This window comes from Callorhinchus milii, unplaced genomic scaffold, assembly GCF_018977255.1.
Source record: "Callorhinchus milii isolate IMCB2004 unplaced genomic scaffold, IMCB_Cmil_1.0 Scaffold8, whole genome shotgun sequence".
In the NCBI taxonomy this organism is placed as follows: Eukaryota; Metazoa; Chordata; class Chondrichthyes; order Chimaeriformes; family Callorhinchidae; genus Callorhinchus; species Callorhinchus milii.
Window position 1 is genome coordinate 1,110,497 of NW_024704749.1, and position 22,464 is coordinate 1,132,960.

The window sequence follows — 22,464 nt, forward strand, 5'->3', positions numbered from 1 at the left end:
AGGTACGGTATCCAGACAGAATCACACTGATCAGAGGAAACCATGAAAGCAGGCAGATTACACAGGTGTATGGCTTTTATGATGAATGCCTTCGTAAATATGGATCGATAACAGTATGGAGATATTGTACGGAAATCTTCGACTACCTTAGCCTCTCAGCGGTTGTGGATGGAAAGGTAAAAAGATCACAAGAAAATCACTTGTGCCAAGCCGATTGGTAACTTAAATTAAATCTTAAGAAATTCTTAGACTATGTGACAATGAAGAAGAGCAGTGTTCTTTCAACTCTTGGACCAGTTTCTGTATTGAAACTACTATTCTACTATTTAGTATTCTATGTAGCTGTATGTTAAAGCTCTAAGAAATCCTTTTGGAGCATCTAAATGTTGTTTCTTAATGAGTGCAGGTCAGCAACATAAACTCTTGTTGGAATCGAGAAGACTACAGAATTGATTATTGACTTGCAATGCCCAACTCCTTTACTAATGCCTCAGGACTGGATTCAAGACGCGAGTGTTTGGATTTACGGGATGTAAATGGTGTTTAAAACAGTTAAACAGTTGAGGACACAGTGGAAGCCACTTTAGCAGAACGCCGGGTAAAACGGATAAAATGCCTGGCCCTGATTCATTTGTTTTCTTGTCTGTTTTAAATATGTCAGTTAATCTGGACAAAAATCCGGTTCATCTGGACAGAAAGCGCTGTGGCTACTCACTGTGTGTCGAGGGGCTCTGGGATGGAGATGAGAGAAGTCAAACTGTGATTGATCGACAGCGGACTCCAGCCATTCACGAGCGGCTTTGGGCTGGCAGTCAGTGAGGGGGGCGGAGGAATGGGGAAGAAACAAGGGAGGGAATGGGAGGAGGCAAATCGGATTGATTGCCAGCTGAGCTGCTTGTGAGTGGCTGGAGTCAGCATTCACAGGCGGCTCTAGCCTGTCAATCACCTCGGAGCCACCAGTAATTGGTCCCCTTCCCTCCAATGGGAATGGCAATGGGAAGGAGGAGGTGCCGCTGCTCCTCTGCTGGGAGGGAAGGGGTGACGGAACTTTGGTTAAATTTGGGCACCGCTTAAACTGGACAAGCACCCAGAAGTGTCCGGCTTGAGCGGCTTCCGCTGTATCTCCTTTACTCCTTTCTCCTTTCCCTCCAGATCTTCTGTGTACACGGAGGACTATCTCCATCAATACAAACTCTAGACCAGATTAGAACAATAGACAGGAAACAGGAAGTACCACACGACGGCCCAATGTGTGACCTTTTGTGGTCAGACCCAGAAGGTAGGGGCTTGACACTGATCACTTGTTGGTGCATTTCCTGTAACAGCCACTTGAGGGTGCAGCGTCAACACCAATCATCCCACTCAAATACCACTGCTCCTTGTGCTGCCGCAAACAGTGGAGACTTGTTATAACAGGTGATTCGGATCCAAAAAATCGTCGGGCTCAATATTCCAGTTTCGCTGCACATGCCCGCCGCTGGCCAGCTCGTTCCTCGTGTGCCAGCCAGTGCCACTGAAAAAACAAGATGACTTCAGGTTCCTCCCGACTCCACATCCTGCTGTACGCAGACGTGCACGTTGGTGGCATTTAAACTAGAAGTTGTCCGTTTTAGCGCAAAAGCCAGCTAATGTACAGTGAGCCAGATGTGTGGACACAATGAGTAGGCTCCACAGTCAGGCTAAAGAGCTTCTCTGCTCCCATCCTTGGAATTCCAACCCACAATCCCTCCATCTTGCTCCCTCCCTTGCCTCCTTCAAAGCGTGTCTCAAAGATCCTCTTTTTTGACCGCGCCTTCAGCCTCCCTCCTTCCCCTACCCTCCCCGCCTGCCACCCCTCTTGATCCCAACCCCCTGCTCGGGTCCAAGGCCCTGACTGTCCAGCACCTTGGGATGCCCTCCCGAGTTGAAAGGCACTGTGTAAATGTAATTTGTTGTTGTTGTGTTGTAACTAAACTTTCACTAAGAAAAAGCACATTGTAGCATTGTGACACTGTATCATACAAACGTAATGAAACTTGTTTGAAGGCCTAAAATTTACAGTATATCTTGAATCCCTTTCAGATACTACCGGCTGGGGCATCAGCCCGCGTGGAGCTGGCTACCTTTTCGGCAGTGATGTTGTGGCCCACTTCAATGCAGCTAACAATATAGACCTGATCTGCCGTGCTCACCAGCTGGTGATGGAAGGCTACAAGTGGCACTTTAATGAAACTGTTCTAACAGTGTGGTCAGCACCCAACTATTGTTATAGGTAAATGCTGTGTACACAATTAACAGTTTGCCTTTACCTGTCGGAGGCTTTTCCCATTATTTACTTTTAATTACGTATACAATATTTAGATTGTAACAATGGGAAGCCTTGTAAGAAAATATAGGAAAGTTACACTAGCTATAGTTCTGGTAATGACTTTTTCAAAGTTGTATCTCATTTCAAGATTAAAACCAGCAGAAGCTGTCATTCCTGAATCTTGGGGTATAGAGCATGAACATGAAAGTGTAGAAGATTTCTGCGCAGACAGGGACCGTTTGGTTTGCTACCTGTTTTTTATACTTCGCAGAAAGTGATGCTGGCCTTGTTCAGAGAGCATTGGTCTGGCCACAACTGAAGTACTGCATTCAATTCTGGTCACATGCTAGGAGAAAGAGGATTCATCAAGAGACAATTAGAATATTAACCAGAGTTAAACACTCAGGTTACCAGCAGAGGATCCTTTCGTCATTTTTTATCTTAAAACTGAAACAAACTCAGGGTCTGAATCCTACAAAAAGGTGACATGAACTTGAGAGGTTAAGTAATGGAAGTAATGATTTCATTACTTCATACAAAATGGTAAATATGTAAAAAAGATCTCTGCAGCGAGACTGATTGTGAAAGTCAATTCAAGAGGAAATGAAATAGGTATTTGGTGAAAAATAAATTGAATATGAGGCATTGGAGTTGTATAGATTTTGTTTGATTTTTTTCTACTTTGAAACTGATTAGAAGGTCTTCTGTCCCTGTGGATTCCTACATTCCTATTTAATGCAAATAGAGTGGTTTGTCACTGATGGTATAGACCTGCTTCTTGACTCTCCAAGGAGCAATTCTATTGGTTCTGTGCTGTGATTCTTCTGTTTCCTTGATCGCAACACCAAACTATATTTCATTAGTTTCTGTATTTAAATGCAGTTTGTGTTTTCCATTTTGTTATAAAACATGAACAGAACTTGAGGAAATATTGTTAGTTTAATGCTTAAGTATTTGGATTTAACACCCGAAATATTGATCCTGAAAAAAGGAATATAACTAGATGTGATCCAGCTGTTTTGTTTCGTCTTTCATTTATCCAACCATGACGTATATAATAACAGTCCTTGCATTTGATCCTTGCATTTGCTTTATCACATCTTCTAGACGTCTCAAAGCACTTCACAGAATATACTGTAAAGTGAATTGACTGTATATTTGTGGACGAAACGCGGCAGCCAATTGTGCACAGCAGCGTCCCACAAACAGTCGTGGGTTTGAGGGACCAAATTATTATTATTTTAATATTTTATTGCATCTCCTGTAGGTGTGGGAATGTGGCCGCGATACTGGAACTAGATGAACATCTGGAGAAAGAATTTACGATCTTTGAAGCAGCACCGCAGGAATCACGAGGGGTGTCCTCCAAAAAGACAGTGGCTGATTACTTCCTCTGAAAGAACTCTTGCTTTCTGCCTGGAACCTCACTTTAAACACTGAACCTGCCTGGAACTATTTTTGGTGGTGGGGGGAGTGGGGGCAGGGGGAGGAGGGCACCAAAATATACAGTATTTGAAACCTATCTTTACTTTCCCAAAGACACGAGGCTAGGCAAATCTGAGCATCTTCTCATCTAGGATGCTGTAGATCCTTCTCAACAACGCTGAGCACATCTGGGGCTGTCGCAAATTGTCTCGTCATTCTCATGGGCTTCTTTGTAACTGATACAGATGAGAAAGTACAGCTCATCCAGTGGTCACTTGTAGCAACGCTGAAGAAACGTTTTGCCAACTAGTGGCTGCTAACTACCCTGGACACGTACTAGCCAAAGTAGGCTTTTTTTAAAATCCTTGTTTACTATGAACATTTGCCAGGATACATGTTTATTAGAATATGCTGTTAACACTAGGTTTTATTTTTACAGCAGGAACTAGCCTGGAAGAGCAATACCAATGAGAAGTCTTTAGATACATTCCTGGTACATCTTTCAGAATACAAATTCATAAAGATTTCCTCAACTGCCCCAGTCTTAAAAAAAGTGTGTGTTGTACCTTGTTTGGTGATTCCTTTTAACAACGCAATTTTTCGGGTTTGAACTAAATCTTGAGCTCACTCCTTTTGCCCACATGTGATCAACTGAATCATTGGATCACATAGGTTGAGGAATGATTTGCGTTCTTGTCGTGTGTAATACTGCTATTGAGTCAGCCCTGACATTTTGCACTCTCTCTAAGAGGAACCTCCTTTGTTTCCTTGCACATCTCAACTGAGACAGTTGCGCACAGCATGAAATATCTAGGCACAACCGTAAACATTAAATACCATTGACAAAACTTGGTGCTTAATGTCAAGCACAGCTGGGACGGTGAGACGTTTTTAACCCGTTGTTGTTAATCCACAGTTTCTATAACCACCAGTAGGAATAAGTATTTAGTAAGGCAAACCCAAAGTTGCATATTAGATTCAATGCATTGAAATCAAACCTCCAGAGGGGGTTGTGCTGAACACTGGTGTAAGAGCTTAGTTATTCCCATTAAAGCCAAGTCCCTGCTGTTGATACAAATCTCCACCCAGGCTTTGGGCATCTCTTGAGCCATGATGTTTCCTGCCACTTCAGCGTTTAATCATTCCCATGGTGCCAGTCGCTGGTTAGTTTGCCCAAAGGCAATGGTAGTGACCAAATTCTTCAATCAGAAATGCAATTGTTTATTGTCTATTTTTAAAAGATGAAATGTTGAAGGTTTTGCAGACTGTGAACTTGGGTGTGTAACAATTGGAATAACTGATATTGGTATCCATCAACTCGTGTCTATTCACTTGCGATGTTTAATGAGTTGGAGCTAAAAATGACCAAAGTATTCATTGTTTTGACTCTACTTAAGCTAGCTCAGATCTCCTAGTCTTGACAGTTTTCTTGTCCCCTTTTTTTAAATAAATCAGTGGTAAGGGAGAGTTATCGCATTCAAGCTTTGTTTTAATAAAACAGGTGCTGGTGATGCTGGGAGGCTGAGCAGAGGTGAAACCTGAATTGATATACACAGTAGATGTTGTCACCTTGGATCTCTTTCAAACAATAATGGTGGGGTAAAATCTTAGTGCTACATTTGATCTGTAAAAAGTACCCAGCAGTGCAATTATAGATTTTTTTTCCACTTCCAGATTAGAGTTGTGTCTGGAGAGGAAGTTTTGAGCTGCCTCTGGTGGGCACCAACTTGTTGTGGGTTTGGTTTGAGATGAAGAATATATCGCACAGAACAGGTTTCTCTCTGGGTCTGGGGAAAATACTAACAGTTTGATTAATAGTACTTTTTCTTGCTACCTGGCTCAATAACTGCATTGATCCATCTCTGGCCTCTCGAGAGTTTATCAGCAGTAAATGGTGCCAAGTATAATTTTAAAAAAACAGCTAAAACAATTTAAAAAATTGTTTTTAGCTTTTTTACTTTTACAATGTTTATTTATTCTCTACATAAAACCAAAGTTGTGTTGAAATTAGTTGACAGTATAACTGGGGAGCCCTGGCTGTCAGTATAACTGGGCTCCCCAGTTATACTGTATTTGTGTAATGCACACCACTTCAGGCTGCAGGTTATAAACACATTATATTACTTTAGGTGCTGTCCAGCTCAGTGGACTCTCCTGACTGAAACTATACAGTGCATAATGAAAATAGTACATTGGAATAAGGAGTATAAGCATAAGACTTAAACTTTGGAAACTGTGTGATTCTTTAGCCCGATACCGTTTAGTCCTACTAGTGTTTTATTTCTTCATTTCTAGTCCCACCTCTCTGGTAATGTTACTGCTTCAAGTTGTTAGAATTTAAGCAGATGAAGCTGTGGTGGCTTATCCTTCCATCTTCCCCAATGGCCCAGTTAAATCAGCAACAGGTCGACAATTGCAAGCTGGTCTCCCAGTGCGTCTTTGTACATTGAGGTCGTTGTATTTACACCACAATTTATTTCTAGTTCAAAGTGTAAAATGACACCCGTCTACACTAGGCAGAAGCTGTTATGCCTCTTTTAAGATTTGCTGTAAGCGCAGGTTTTCTATTTAGCGAGGAGAATTCCTGTGCTGCTGGCTGGGGTTCTCAGTTTGTGGTTGTTTTGGTAGCATCGCATTTGATCAAAATCTAAAATCCCAAACATAATTAACATGTAATGTCTGATGACCTTTAATAGTTTTCTTATAATAATTGGAAAGTTTTTCTTAAAAAATGCTGGTGTTCATCTTTAGTGTCTGAATTGTTGGATTGGCTGACCCGATGACTCAGTGGGGCTCCCATGTTGTAGATTGAATTGGCAGCCAAACATACTGAAAGAAGAGTCAGATAATTCAGATGTACCTTCTGGATTAGAAACACTGGATTTTAATTCAAGACCCATGAACATTTTGCTTTTAAAATGGCCGCTGTTAATCGGAGGCAACATTATCATAAACATCTCAACTCTTAGAGATCCAGTATCTCTCTCTAAGCCTGATGCATGTGCTAAAAATCTCTTAAAACTGTTGCCTGAAGCAGGTTTGAATCAAATAATAACTGGTTATTCATTTCTAGTCATGATGGGCTCAATTGTTTTATTGACTTTGTGGCAAGCAAAGTGACCTGGGGAGGAAAATGGTTGTATGTGTGAGTGAATGACTATCCACAATTTGACTCGTTTGAGGCTACTCATCCTTTAATATTCTACATGGAATTGTTAGTGCTTTTGAAGTACTGCTGCACAATCGATTAAAGGGTGCTACTGTGAGCTAGCTGTCCGTGTGCTAATCAAGAGTTCTGTGCCCAGGAGAGAGGTTTTGTTCTGATTGTAAACAGCCATTTGTAAGGATACACGGATACCTTGTAAATGCTACAATGTGAAACTAAAGAAATCTGAATTTTGTTTTTTCACATTCTTCAGTGAAAACTTCAGGAGTTGCCAATTTTTTTTTAGTTTTTTTAATCCATTTAAAGAATTTTGCATAAATTAGCAGTTTTTTTTTCCAATTGGAAAATGCTGTTATTTTTGTAGTAACTTGTATTATGTTTTTCATTAAGAGTATTATTTTCTTCCGCTTAAACTTGCTGGAAATCTGTACCGTGGAGCCAGAACTTTAGGAAAATATGAACAGGACCTGCTATAGTACTGTATTTGATTAATTCTATTTATAAATTCATTAGAAGTTCCTGGGTGGGAATTTGACCCATCAACCATATGATTTAGCAAAACCTGGTTTTAAATAAAGTTTTAATATTATGAAAAATGTATCGTGTCCCAATTCTGCTTGAAAGCTTGATGTATTTTACTTGTGTTTAGAATATTTATGTTGACCGTCTTCAGAGAAATTGCCTGACATCCCACATGGGATCCTGTCATTTGAAATGTAGAACGGTTTTGTCTGTGCTGCGTCTGCACAGGTAATCTCAATATCGTGGATTTTCTTATCAATTGATAAAGTGGAGACAACAGCAACAGCTTGCATTTATATAGCTCTCCTCATGTAGGGTAGCGTCTCAGAGACGTGCGCTTTCGCAGCCGTTAAAGGAACACAATTATTGGTCAGTTCAGGCAGTTCCTGCTTGTTATTATACAGTAGGATTCGGTTTTATAACCGGTTATAGTATGGCTACCAGTTGGCATTATTGACTGCTCCCCAGTATTTCCAGGTGGGAACATTGTTGACAACTGGAGGTCCCCATACTCGCCCAACTCCACTGGCTTCCCATCACACAGAATGCAGTTCAAGATCTTGATCCTCACCTTCAAAGCCCTCCATGGTCTTGCTACCCCCTACCTCTCCAACCTAACCCCCTACCACCCTGCTCACTCCCTCCGCTAACCGGCCTGCTTCATGTCCCCCGCCACTCTGTACCCACCCTCAGGAATTCCATCCCACAGTCCTCTCGTCTCTCCACCTTCAAGACCCACCTCAAGACCCTCGTCTTCGACCATGCTTTTGATCTCCCTGCTCCCCCCCCGCCCTCCCACCTCCCCCACACTGACCCCCAGCTCGGGTCCATAACTCTGTCTGTCCAGCGCCTTGGGAAGTCCTCCCGATGTGAAAGGCGCTATACAAATGTAATTTTGTTGTTGCAGGAAGCCAGTCAGTCCATTGCCAGAAGCTGGGATTGTATCGCACTTTGGTGTACTGTGGGACTGCTCGAATTCTGCCTAAACGCACAGTATAATGTGTTTTTTTATCTCTCTCCCTGGTCTGCAATAATAGTGATCCTGTTTTATCTAGTCCACCATTGGAGGTCGCGCTTTCAGTCACTAAGTCCCGAAATTCTGGAACACTCTCCCTCAACCTCACCGCCTTGCCCTCTCTCTCCCCTCTTTCAAGTCCCTCCTGAAAACCTTCCTTTTTGACTGTGCTTACAGCCACCTTCCCACCCCCACCCCCCAGCTCGGAATCAGCACTGTTAAGTGCTCTGAGACGCTACCTTGTGTGGAGGGCGCTATATAAGTGCAAGTTGTTGTCTTGTACATCTTTATCAGAAAAGATTATTCAGCTTTTATCCACTGCTTCTAGAAAGTTAGACAGCAATTCAACTCTCTCTGTTAGACATCACTTTGTGTGGGGGAAGGGCGCGGGGGTAATGGCTCCATCAGCTATTACCCCACCAGCCACATACCCTCCAATACTGAAGCTTGATGTGTCATAAACCCTCTTTCTCCCCTGCCCCAATATTGGTACTGACAAATAAATAATAATGTGGTCATTCTATCCATGACTGTTTGTGGGACACTGCTGCCATGTTTCGCTCACAAAATATACAGTCAATTCACTTTACAGTATATCCCGTGAAGCGCTTTGAGATGTCTCGAAGATGTGATAAGGCGCTGTACCAAACGCAAAGTTTATTATTACTGAAGGCTGTGATATGTCAGTCTGGCTCAGTTACTTACACTCCTGCCTCAGAGTCAGAAGCCTGTGGTTTCAAACTCTACATCGGGTCTTGGAACTCATACATGTAAGTTGACATTGCAATGCAGTGCTGGGGTTATGCTGCATCATCATCGTCTGTTTAGATGAACTTTAAATCAAGATCGTGTTGAGGACATTAAAGATCCAAAGGCACTAATTGAAAAGAATAGAGAAATCCTCCTGGTGCCTTGGCCAAACATGCACCCCCCCCACCCCAGTAAAATTGGTCACTCACCCCCATGGTAGTTTGTGGGACATTGCTGTACCCAAATCAGCTGCCGTGCTCACCCACAAAATGCATGCAGTCGTACCATTTTAAGTATATCCCATGAAAGGCTTTTGATGTTTTGATGATGTGATAATGAAATGCAAGGATTATTATTGTTATGTAAGTTTCCCCCTCCTCTATACTGGAGGCTATAATTTGTCAGCCCCCAAAAAACTGGAAGCTATTATTTCAGCCCCACCCCGAACTAATATACAAAGCTGTCATGTTAGCCCCACTTCCCCAAATACTGGAAGCTGTTTTGTCAGCTCCCATACCGTATTATGTATTTTTGTAAATGTGTAGCACTTTTACATTAATCTTTACATTTGCTGTAGCGCATGGAGCCCTATAGCTCAGTGGTTAGAGCACTCACCTCGCAAGCAAGAGACCTGGGCTCTATTCCTGCAGGGCGAAATGTTAGGAAAGTTTCCTCGCTCCACACACCTATGTTAACCAGCAGTAAGTAGGAACGCGGTTGCCAGTTGATTGGCGGATCATTTTACTGGGGATAATAATCCTTAAAAATAATAATTTGGTCACTCAATCCACGACTGTTTGTGGGACACTGTTGTGCGCAAATGGCTGCTGTGTTTCACCCACAAAATACAGTCAATTCATTTTATAGTATATTCTGTGAAGCGCTTTGAGACGTTGAGAAAAACACTATATCAAATGCAAGGATTATTATTATTTAGTGAGAGTTTTATTCAGGAGGACATCTCAAAGTGCTTCATATGATTATCTGTAAAGTGTAGTGTCTGTGCATTTTGAAGGTGAATACAAGGTGATACAAGAAATGCAGATTCTGTAGCATTCACCCCTCAGAGTTAAAAGATTGTGGGTTTAATCCCCACATTGGGATTTGGAACTGATATGGTCGATAGTGACAGCGGTATTGGAGTGCCGTCCTTTGGTTAACCCCAGGTTCTATTGGCCTGACCAGGTCCCATCTTTAACGTTCTATTTGAAAAGAGACGAGAGTTCTTCCAGTGTCTTGGCCAAATTCCGCCAAAATAAAAAAATTGCTTGGTCACTTTGTGGCTGATTATGGGACATTATTGTGACATTATTGGCTGAGTTCACCACCGTCACACCACCTTACAGTAAGTAAAGCGCTTTGAGACGTCTCAGTGATGTGAAAAAGTGCTATGGCCTGGCTCGGTTAGCAGCATTCTCACCTCTGAGTCAGAAGGTTGTGGGTTCAAGCCTTAGACAAAGTGTAGTAGCTGTTTATTTTGCAGGTAAACAGGACAGCCAATTATCACACAGCAAAGTCCTCATAGTCGGGGCTAACACTCTAACACAGTGTTGGGAGGGGCCTTGTTGTCGGAGATGACATAATTCTGTTGAGATGTTAATCCCAGATTCCTTCTGCCTGTTCTGATGGACATTAACGATCCCAAGGCAATATTCTAAAAGAAAATGGAATTTCTCACGGTAACGTCATGGCCAATTCCCCAAATAATACTGATTATTCACTCCAAGGCGATTTGTGGGACATTGCTGTGTCCACTTGGTTGCTGTGTTCAGCCACAAGATACAGTCACTCCTCTTCTGTGAAGCACTTTGAGACACCCTGATAAGAAAAGCGCGATATCAGTTGTAAGGATGATTAGTATTCTGCTTTGAAGTTTCCAGGGCTATTATCTTCCATGGTTATTTATCTAAAGACGGTAGCTGACCAGCTGATCTGACTCCAAGTTGTGCTGTGTTGGATATAATAATAATAAAATAATAATCCTTGTATTTGGTACAGCACATTATCACGTTTTTGAGTCGTCTCAAAGCGCTTCACAGAATAGACTGTAAAGTGAATGGACTGTATATTTTGTGGGTGAAACGTGGCAGCCAATTGCGCACAGCAGCGTCCCACAAACGGGGGGAAGCAGGTAATGCTGACTGGTGTGCATTACTGGTTGCTTCTGGAGACGATGGAACATAAAAATAGTTTACAGTTCAGAAGTTACTAACTTTTACTTTTCCCTATAGAAAAGAAAATGGGATCTGTAAGAGACAATGAAACTGGAATTAATTTGAGTAGAAAGATAGCACCAGCGTCGACACTCCATTAGGACTTTCAGATCTACAACCACTCACTGCGTGCAGGCAGTTCCAGGCTACTATTTTTAGTGTTTGTGAATTAAAACACCCCAGGCAGTTGTTAAGACTCCAATCTCACATGCATTTCCACCTTCTGCCAGAGCCTCCCAACACTACAAAGAGCCTATTGACTCCTAAGTACCTTGATAATGGCAAGTAACAAGCTTTTAATCAAATAAAAGCCATAAAACAGTAGACACTTTGGTGTAAGTAACAGCCTTCGTTTAAAACCAGCACCATTACAAATGAATTGGTTCCAGCGTTTACTGATTGTTTACGAGCAGCCTTGTTGCCATTTGCTGACATACACATGTAGCATTGACAGATTGAGGCTGAACCAACTGGTCAGCAACCACTGACCACAGGGCACCTTTTAGCACCGACCAGAGAAGATTCTTCTCACCAAACGGAGATCTTAAAACTCAATCTCTAGACAACTTATGCTAAATGTCGTGCGGGGGGAGAAGAATTTTTAAATTATTTTTTTACTTTGGCAGCCACGTGTCTGACACATGCAGAAACTCATCACCGTTGCTTAAGAGTCCCCAAACCGAGCTGAGAATTCCAGGCATCCCACCTACACATGGAAATCTCACAGATAGATTGTTGGAATGGAATGCTCTCTTTCTCTCTCTCTCTCTCTCTCCCTGGAGGAACGCATTCTGTTTACCTAATTCTGGGAAGTATTAGCCAAAGGTTGGCAAGAGCCAAGGCTTGGGGACCCCAGAGTGTTCGTTTAGGGTAATTGCTAGAATCTAACCAGCTACAACCACACAGCTTGCCATTGATATTATTGTCCGGCAAGCTTTCCCGCTGCTTTTCCAGCTAAGGGAGGAGAAAAGAGCATGAAAGGTGCTGACAGATCCTTGTTTTTTTTCACACCTTTGTGTGAAAAAATGAGAGGGTGGAGAAAGTCTCGGGCCAAATTGGTGCAGAAAATAGAGTCTAGACTTTAGTAATGTAAATGAAGGCTGTTGATGGTGGGGCTCACGCCACAGTTACCGCAGCAAAAAGTGACAAGTTAAGTCCTAGCTCAGGACTAATGAACTCTGTACATGATAATGACAAGGAAGTAAAGGCCAAGCAGATTAAAGGCTTTCAAGATCCTCACGCTCATTTTCAAATCCCTTCATGCCCTGGCACCTCCCTGCCTACCTCTCCAACCTGCTTACCCTCTTTTAGGGTTCAATCCCATCACTGTTAAGTGCTCTGAGACATTAATCAACACAAAGAGCGCTGTATGACTGCACATTGTTGTTGACCGGATTTGTGTGTAATTATTATGTTGTTTAATGATAAGCTTTCTTTCAACAGGTTTGTCAATTTACCCTCCCAATTTTAAAGATGTGTTTATGTTGATCCCTGGTTCTCTATTCATTCTTCCACCCCATTTAAAACTGTTACCATTAATATTATTTCCTCTCATTCATCCTCCCAAAATATACAGCCTCACACTTTTCTGAATTAAATTTCATTTTTGTTTTGGGCAGCCAGCTGCCCATCACCGTGGTGCAGAGCATCTGAACCAGGCTGAAAGTTCCATGTATGCATTAAATTTCATTTGCTGTCTATCTACTATTCCGTCTCTGTCCATCTGAAGTTGCTTGCAGTGCTCTTCACAGTTTGTCACACACCCTCTTTTCAAATAATTCTGCAAATTCTGATGTTACGTCCTTATCTCTGAATCCAGGCTCCTCACATGAGGACCTGCATTAAGCAGCAGGTGCTGAGTAAGCCTGGTACACGGCATTGGACCTCAAGAACATCAAGGTGGCTGGCACATCACAAGCTGCCCTTTAAAGGTCCTCCCCCCACCCCGAAGGCAGATGCCCGGCAGATAGCCAACGAGGAAACCCTGAGGCTGGGGTGGCAGCTGCTGGCAGGTGTTACCTGGAGTCTGAGTTTGTGATACACGTCCGTACGTCCAGCGCCTGGAGCCCACCTGGATTGGCTGCAGAGAGGCCAGCAGCTGCTGCTTAAACTCCACACCTCCAACTGGTGAAACCATCGCTCAATGGGAAGGGACGTGTGCCTGAGCTGCGGACAGGAAGATGGTGGCAATGCTCTCACGCATTTCATGCTGAGTTGTGTTGCCCACCGGGAAGCTCACAGGGAGCTCCTGGTATCTGCCATCCTGGTACTTGGCAATCACCTGGTGAGCATCAAACCTGCGCTTATCAGATGTCCTCCTAGTGGTGGGGTGGGGAAGAGATCAACCGGGTTTCCTTGGAACTGAACTGGATCCAAGGTGCCATGTTTGATAACGGAATGTCAGAATCGAGCCAACCCTCTGTGGTAGTCTCAGTAGTTCCGTTCCTAAACTGGGTGAATGACAGCACAGTCAGCCTGGCTCATCGGCAGGACCTGGAAGGACAGACCAGTCATTGCGGTCAGGGATTCTTCCCACTCAGCTCCTATTAACCCTGCAAGCCAAAGCCCTATCTGGTAAGGTCGTCCTAATGGACAAGCAGCGGGAAAAAGTATCAGGCAGTGCTTTCTATGGCAAAGTATTTGAGCTGGTTAGACTCCAGCTAAAATGCACTGATCTAGAAAGCAGTCCTGTGTGTACATCCAATATAAACCTCCCCTTTTTGCCACATATTACTTTTGACCTTTGATTATCTTTGGATAACTGAAGTCACCCATCACAGTTAAAAGCCAATTATCTGCATCAATTAGGTCTTGCCCCATTGCGGATAAGCACATAATGTGGATAATCACACATCGCACAAAATACAGATGAGTTATATCATTAACTAAAAATTGTTGCATTAGGAGCTATCCTGTCGCTGTATTACCACCTGATATTCTCTGACTGTGCTGTCTCTCTACCATATTGCCTCCATATATCCCTCTATATCATATTACTCAGAGTAATTGATTGTGTCTTCAAACCAGGCGCACAATCTACTTTAGATCCCAATGCAAATAAAAGGACATTTTGATAAATGGTATGATTAATGGCACTCAACTGTATTATGTCCCTGTTATTCCTGCAGAGCTCCCACATTTGTTTGCAAATCTTCTCCATCTCATTTTCACTGTTTGGTGATCTGTAATAAACTTTCAATAAATTAAGGTGCTTTTTATTTATTTCAACAGCAGCAATCATTTCCATATATATATCATGAATAAAAATAATTTGAATACCCAATCTGCGACTGTTTGTGGGGACACTGCTATATGCAATTGGCTGCTGCATTTTGCCCACAAATTATAGTCAATTCACTTTCCAATATATTCTTTGAAGCGCTTTGAGACGTCTAGAAGGCGTGATAAGGTGTTATATCAAATGCAAGGATTATTATATAGCGCCTTTCCCTGTGGGAAAATAATAATAATAATACTTGCAGTTGATATAGCATCTTATCACGCCTTTGCGACGTCTGAAAGCACTTCAAAGAATACACTGTAAAGTAAATTGACTTTATTTTGTGGGTGAAACGTGGCAGCCAATTGCTCACAACAGGCGTGGGTTGAGTGACCAATTTATTATTATTATTTGTCTTCCTTGTCCTGCCTCCCACCTCTCTGTTAGCCCTTAAAAGTCTCTCCCTCCCAACATGCCCCAGTTCTAACGAAGGGTCGTGACCCGAAACTTTGACCGACTTTTTCTCTCCATAGATGCTGCCTGACCTGCTGAGCGTTCCCGGCCACTTCTGTTTTGGTTTATTATTACTATTTTTTGGAGGGGTTTCTCAGAGCACTTCATACATCTGGTGAGGAGCCTAAGCGAGCGAGAAATGACAGCTGATCAGTTTGCAGACTGCAGTTTTCTTGTGATTTATAAGCAGCATCTCCCCTCAATCGTGTGTGTAACAACTGGACCTTCCTCATTCAAATGAACAAGGTGTGAAGTACTGTAGCTCTCCCTCTCTGGCTCTGAGGTGCTATATCATTCTCCAATCCCATTATCCTGTCGCCCTCGCACCAAAGTACCTTTCAAACAGAACAATTACCCCATTTAAAACCTTTCATCCTTCCCAATAAATGCAGCTGCTTCTGAGGACAGTGCTCTGTGAATTAACTCTGGTGTGGAAATCAACCCTCAACGATTCTGCCCACAAGACAAAAGTCACACGTAATCTGAGAAAAATACCACATTATTTATGACACTGATTGTATTAGAGCATCCAATCCTGAAATGTGGAACAAGACTTGCGATTTTAAAAAAATAATAATAATTTGGTCACTCAATCCACGACTGTTTGTGGGACGCTGCTGTGCGCAATTGGCTGCCGAGTTTCGCCCACAAAATATACAGTCAAATGCAAGGTTTAAATATATATATCAAGGTTTATATATATATATGGTTTATATATATATATCAAATGCAAGGTTTATTACTATTATTATTTCAGATCCCATTTTTATGTTACATTTCCCTGGCCAATGAGTGGAAAGTGGGAAAACGGAAAGGAGCCCAGAGTCAATCACTGCTCCTGACCTGAGGTAACAATAATAATCCGTGCATTTGATACAGCATCTTAACAGATCAAACATCTCAAAATACTTCACAGGGTTTTTATAGTAAATTGCAGTGATTATATATGTTGTAAGCCAATGTGGCAGCCAATTGGTGTACAACAACAATAATAATAATCCTTGCATTTGATGTAGCGCTTTTCATGTCTTCTCGACGTCTCAAAGCGCTTCACAGAATATACTGTGAAGTGAATTGACTGTATATTTGTGGACGAAACGCGGCAGCCAATTGCACACAGCAGTGTCCCACAGACAGCCGTGGATTGAAAATGACCAATTTATTATTGTTTTTGTTTTGAAGGGATTATTATTGGGTGTGTCAACAAGTAACAATTTTATTTGGGGGGAATTGTTGGCCAGACACAGGGAGAAACTCCCTCAATTTTCAAACAGTGTCACCTGAACATTTAGATGGGACCTAATTTTAATGTCTCATCTGAAGGATGGCACCTCCAACAATGCAGCGATTTACCAGCACTGTATCGAGAGTGGATTGAGTTCAAAGTCCTGACATGCGGCTTGAACCCACGACCGTTCTTACTCTGACCCGAGAGTTGTTATCAACTGAGCCAGGCCGCCACGCGACTATGGTGTCCGTTCTATGATGAGCAGAATCCAAGTTTTTTGATACTGTTCTAGTACAATACTCATCCGCACAAAACTCTGTATTGCCCCATCACCCCGGTCCTCTCCAGGCTCCACTGGCTCCCAATTACCGAGCGGATCAATTTCAAGATCGTCTTCAAATTCCTTTATTCCCTCACACCGCCCTACCTCTCCCAATTTGCTTATACCTCACTCCACCACCCGCTGCCTCCGCTTGGCTTGCTCCGGCCTCCGGATTATCCCTCGTCCCTTCCACTCCACCATCAGTAGCCGCGCCTTCAGTCACTACGCTCCCAAACCCTCCTCCTTTGCCCCTCCCTCACCACTTTCAAATCCCGCCTAAAGACCTTCCTTTTTGATCGTGCTTACGGTCACCTCCCCCCTCCCTCTCCCCCCTGGCTCAGGGTCAGATTCCACCACTGTCAAGCCTCCCCCATGAAGGGCGCTATATAAATGCAAGTTGTTGTTGTACTATCACACTGGAAGGAGAGCATTTATAGATCCTTTTCCTGCACCTGTTTTCTCACTGTTATACAACATTATGTGATCACTCATCACAAGTTTCATGTGGGGTTGAGAACTCACTTTGCCATCAGAGCAGCTGCTCTGAGCTGCCTGCACCCTGAGCAGGAACTCTCTGACCATAGAGTCAGCAAGTGAGTCTGGGAGTCCTGTTGTCCTGGAGGACCATCAACATTCAGGCAGATCTAAAGGTCTGTTTGATGATTCTCCAATAACACTAATGTGTGTCCCTGGGAAGACTCCTCACAGCACCGAGGTAATGATGTGAGAACATTGATCCAGGTCCCAGCACATCCCTCTCACAGTATTGTGTGAACACGCCTGCCAAGCACTCGCTAGCCAGCCATTCCTGCCTGACCGGAACCCTCTGATCTCTTGCGATCTTGCTTCTCTCAAGTCCTCCTGCTTTATTAGGACCCTGCTGTGAAATCTTTAATGTCACATCCTCCCCCCTTCCCCCTTCCCCATGCTCCCCACCCAACCTCAAACACTCCAACCCTCACACACACACACCCCCACCATTTTATTTTTTGCTGCTATAAGTAGTGTCTTCCACATAAGAGTGGAACAGTCACATACGCTCAACTCGCTCCTAATGCACAGTCACAAACTCTATAACAAAGGGCACAGATTCGAGGTCAGAAGACGTGAAGAACAGACAGTTTAGATTTTACGACTTTACTCAGAAAGTGGTGAATTGAAGGAATAACTGCTCAGGAAATAGTGGAGATCATTTGAAACACAAACGGATACTTTGGGCCTAATTGTCTCCAGTCGTCACATTAAAGTGACTTTTAGAAATCACTATTAGCTGTTTTGTGAACATATGAAATTATAAAGATACTTTGGACTGAGCTGGTTGCCTTTGATCGATATTCTGTTGGACGTTTTCTAAATTATTGATAGAACGGTGTTAAGGTGGGTGTTAAAGATCCCATGGTGCTATTCGAAAAAGAGAAGGGAATTTTTACTGGCCAGCAATCAGCCAAATGAAATTGGTTGTTCACTTCACGGCTGTTTATGGGACATTGCTATACACAAATTAGCCACCGTGTTCACTCACAAAAACAGTCGTTAAACTTAACAGTAAAATCTTGTGAAGCGCAAAAACATCTCAACAATGTGATGAGGCATTATATCAAATGTAAGGATTATTATCATTATTTCAACGTGATCGAGCACTACATCAAATTCAAGCAGCTATTTACACTTTAGGAAGGATATCAAGGACTTGGAGAGAATGCAGAGGAGACGTACCAGAATGCTACCAGGGATGAGGGACTTTAGTTTTGTGGAGAGACTAGAGAAGCTGGGCTTGTTCTCCTTGGAGCAAAGAAGGTTAAGGGGAGATTTAATAGAGGGTTCAAAATGATGAGGAGTCTCTATCTCCAAGAGCAGATAGGGAGAAACTGTTTCCACTTGCAGGTGGGTCGGTAACCAGAGGACATAGATTTAAGATAATTGGCAAAAGAACCAGAGGGGAGATGAGATGAGGATAATTTTTGTTACACAGAGAGCTGTTACAGTCTGGAATGCGCGGCCTGAAAGGGTGGAAACAGATTCAATAACAACTTTCAAACGGGGATTGGATAGGAACTTGAAAAGAAAAGACTCTATAAATGGGTTGGAGAAAACCTCTCCCCTACATTCCCAGGAGCTCAGAACCATAAAGGTGAGCTATTAGCACACACTCTAACATTGCCATGTGTTCGACCTGGATTGTGACATTGCTGTCGTTCATGACTGTCCAGGCCAAGCTCGGAGTCTGCCACAATCCCAGTGACCGATAAGAAGCCACTATTGGGACTGATGCCCCTGGTATCTTCCAATGAAATACCCTTGACGTCCACTCGAGCCGTACAGAACAATGATTCCTCACAAGGGGGGGGGGGTCACCCACCATCGTGTCCCAGTGTTCATGATGGTGAGTCCCAGATTGAGGCTGCGACAGCACAATATCATCTGCAAATAGACTGGCCACAATCATGTTGGAGAGAGGCCCTGGAACAGATACACCAAGCCTGTCCCGCTCCATGCCATCAACACCACATTATTATAATAATAATCCTTGCATTTGATACAGCACCTTATCATGTCTTTGAGACATCTCAAAGCGCTTCACAGAATATACTATAAACTGTAGTGACTGTATATTTTGTGGGTGAAATTCTGCAGCCAAATGCGCACGGCAGCGTCCCACAAACAGTCATGGATTGAGTGACCAAATTATTATTATTATTTTTTTGAAAGGTTGGCAATTCGTCAATCAACTAACAACCGGATTCCTACTGACTGCTGGTAATCAGAGGCGTGTGGAGTAAGGAAACTTGTTAATGTTTCCCCTTGCCCAGGAATCAAACCCAGGGACTCTCACTTGCGAGGCGAGTACTCTAACCGCTGAGCTAGAGTGAAATCGAATAGTGTGGGTGACAATGGGCAGCATTGCCTTATCCACCATTCCAGAGGGATGGGCTCAGAAAGTCCATTGTCAACCCTTGGAGCTGGATAAATTCTAAGATTTGTCCATGTTTTCCCACTTTCAGCCTGAGCACGAGGTCGAAAGCTTTGTGGAAATGCAACAACAACAAAATTGCATTTGTATAGCGCCTTTCATGTCAGGAGGACATCCCAAAGCATTGGACAATTAGTTTTTCGGACCCGAGTTGGGGGTCGGGATAGGGGAGGCTGGAAGGCAGGGGGAAGGAGGGTGATCGAAGGCACGGTCGAAGAGGAGGGTCTTCAGATGGGTCTTGAAGGAGGCAAGGGAGGGGGCGAGGCGGAGGGACTACAGGATGATTCCAGAGGATGGGGGCAGAGTGGCTGAAGGCCTACCCACCGTAGTGGGGTGAGCAAGGTGGGGAACTTGAATCAGGCCGGAGCCCAATGAGCGGAGGGAACGAGTAGGGTGGTAGGAGGTTGCAGAGGTCGGGGGGAGCAAGACCGTGGAGGGCTTTGAAGGTGAGGACTAGGATCTTGAACTGTATCCTCTGTGTGATGAGATAAATAATACTACTATTAATAATTATGATAGTAATAATAATAATAATCCTTGCATTTGATATAGCCTTATCACGTCTTCAAAGTGCTTCACAGGATATACTGTAAAGTGAATTGACTGTATATTTGTGGGTGAAAGGTGGCAGCTAATTGCACACAGCAGTGTCCCAGAAACAGTCCTGGATTGAAATGACCAATTCATTATTGGGTTTTTTTGAGGGGTTATTATCAGGCGTATGGTGTAAGAAAACTTGCCCAAGGTTTCACCTCCTGCAGGGAATCAAACCCAGGTCTCTTGCTTGCAAAGCAAGTGTTCTAACCACTGAGCTACAGGACTTCACACCGTAATACTTGAATGCAACGTAGTTGGGTTTCCCCAAGTCTTCCCATCTTCTTGATCTCATATATGGTCAATCACAACCTGTCCCCACATCTGTTCCCTGACCAGGACTTGCTTTTTTCCACCTTCATCACATTGGGACGTCTTCCCGATATGAAAGGCGCAATACAGGTGTAATTTGTTGTTGTTATTGTTGTCCGCCTCTGTCCATGCCTCACAACCACCCAGCCCAAACCCTCGTCCACACCTTCTCACTTCCCGGCTGGACTATTCCAGTGCCCTCCTCGCTGGTCTCCCCAGCTCCACCATACACATATCCAATTAATTCAAAACTCTGCCCCCTGTATACTCACCCACACAAAACTCTGTACCCCCCCGTACCTTGTCAGGCTCCACTGGCTTCCAATTACTGAACAGATTGATTTCAAGGTGCTCTCACTTGTTTTCAAATCCCTCACACCTCCCTACCTCTCCGAACTGCTTANCCCCCACTTCCCCACCCGCTGTCTTCGCTCAGCTGGCTATTTGCCCCTCTTATCCTCCGTTTCACCATCGGTGGCCGTGCCTTCAGCCACTACTGCCCGAAACTTTGGAACTCTTTCCCTCAATCCCTCCCTCCCCACTTTCAAATTCAAATCCTGCCTAAAGACCTTCCTTTTTCATCTGTGTCTACGGTCACCTCTCCCTTCCCTCTCCCCCTGGCTCGGGATCAGACTCCACCACTGTCTAGCGCTCTGGGATGCTACCACATGTGAAGAGCGCTGTATAAATGCAAGTTGTTGTTGTTGTTTCTCGAAGACGCAATAATGCGCTACATCAAATCCAAGGATCATCATTATTATTATTATTATATTATTATTATTGTTGTTGTATCCCCTCACCATAGGGGCCAAGCCTTCATCTACTCTTACCTCTTACCTCTGGAACTCCCTCCCTCTACCCTTCCATCTTGTCCCCTCTCTATTTGTCTTCAAATCCTGCCTAAAAATCTACCTTTACAACCATGTCATCTCCACCACCTGCCCCTCCCCACCCCCCCTCCCGCTCCACATTCAACACTGTCCTTGTGAAACACCCCGACATGTTATGCTAAATGAAGGCCGTTCTAGTGGTGCAAGTTGTATATTTCTAGACAAGCAGCACATCGATTCAGAAAGAAAATCAGCGTTTAATCACACTACTTCTAAACTTACGGAATTCTCAGAAATTTATACATGAGTCTTTAAAATGCAGATTTATGGATCACCTGGGAGATAAACCGTCTCTGCTGATAAAATATAAGAAATATTAATAAATAATTCACGCCAGCTCTTGTGCCTCCCTGCTCACTTTTTTGGGGGGAGGATGGAAAATTGCTACACATGAGAAATTACAGCATTGAAATGCTTATGAGATGGAAATACAGGCAATTTTCCCAAGAGAAGTCAGGAGCATGTACATATCCAATCATCATCCATCCGCATGCAGTCGCACAAGCATTCGTGAGGCCGGGTTTTCCACAGGTCCACGGTTACAGAGGTTTCACAAGAGGAAGCAGTCAGGTACATTACTTCTCCCACAAAGAAGGACGATCAGAGAATCTGAGAGCAGTTCTGCTGGTGAAGATCATGCCAATGGGAGAATGTACAAATCTTATTGTGTATTGTAATGTGGAACAGAAGCAAACGCCAACAAATCAGTTTCACCTGCAGTCGGTAGGAAGACTGTGACAGATAGGCTGCTTCACAGGATGTGCAGGCATCTGCTGTGATCTTATTTGAAACCTGTTCCATTCCCACTGTAAAACGGTTGCCATAATGACTCCAGCTCCCCCATGGATCAGCTGCTGTTTGCTGCACTCCTCACACCTGCCTCTTCTCAGAAGCTTTACAAAGCAGCTCTGATCAGCATGATTTTTGAGCATCGTAAGGGACAAGTGTCATGGCTGGGCGTTGGCAAGATGTGCTTAGAATGTGGAAGGGGAGTAGAATATCAATCACACATTTTGGAAGTAAATTCATCTTGCTG

The 22,464-nt window shown here is 43.5% G+C and overlaps 1 protein-coding gene across 1 annotated transcript in view; it reads left to right on the forward strand.

Annotated features, from left to right (window-relative positions):
- Window positions 1-7,470, forward strand: part of LOC103184800 (serine/threonine-protein phosphatase 4 catalytic subunit) — a 9,159-nt gene extending 1,689 nt beyond the window's left edge. Inside the window, exons 3-6 of the mRNA XM_042337462.1 lie at window positions 3-176; window positions 1,153-1,279; window positions 2,062-2,251; window positions 3,555-7,470. Of these exons, the coding sequence (XP_042193396.1) occupies window positions 3-176; window positions 1,153-1,279; window positions 2,062-2,251; window positions 3,555-3,684 (621 nt within the window). The 3' untranslated portion in view covers window positions 3,685-7,470. The remainder of the gene's footprint in view (window positions 1-2; window positions 177-1,152; window positions 1,280-2,061; window positions 2,252-3,554) is intronic.
- The last annotated feature ends 14,994 nt before the right edge of the window (window positions 7,471-22,464 follow it).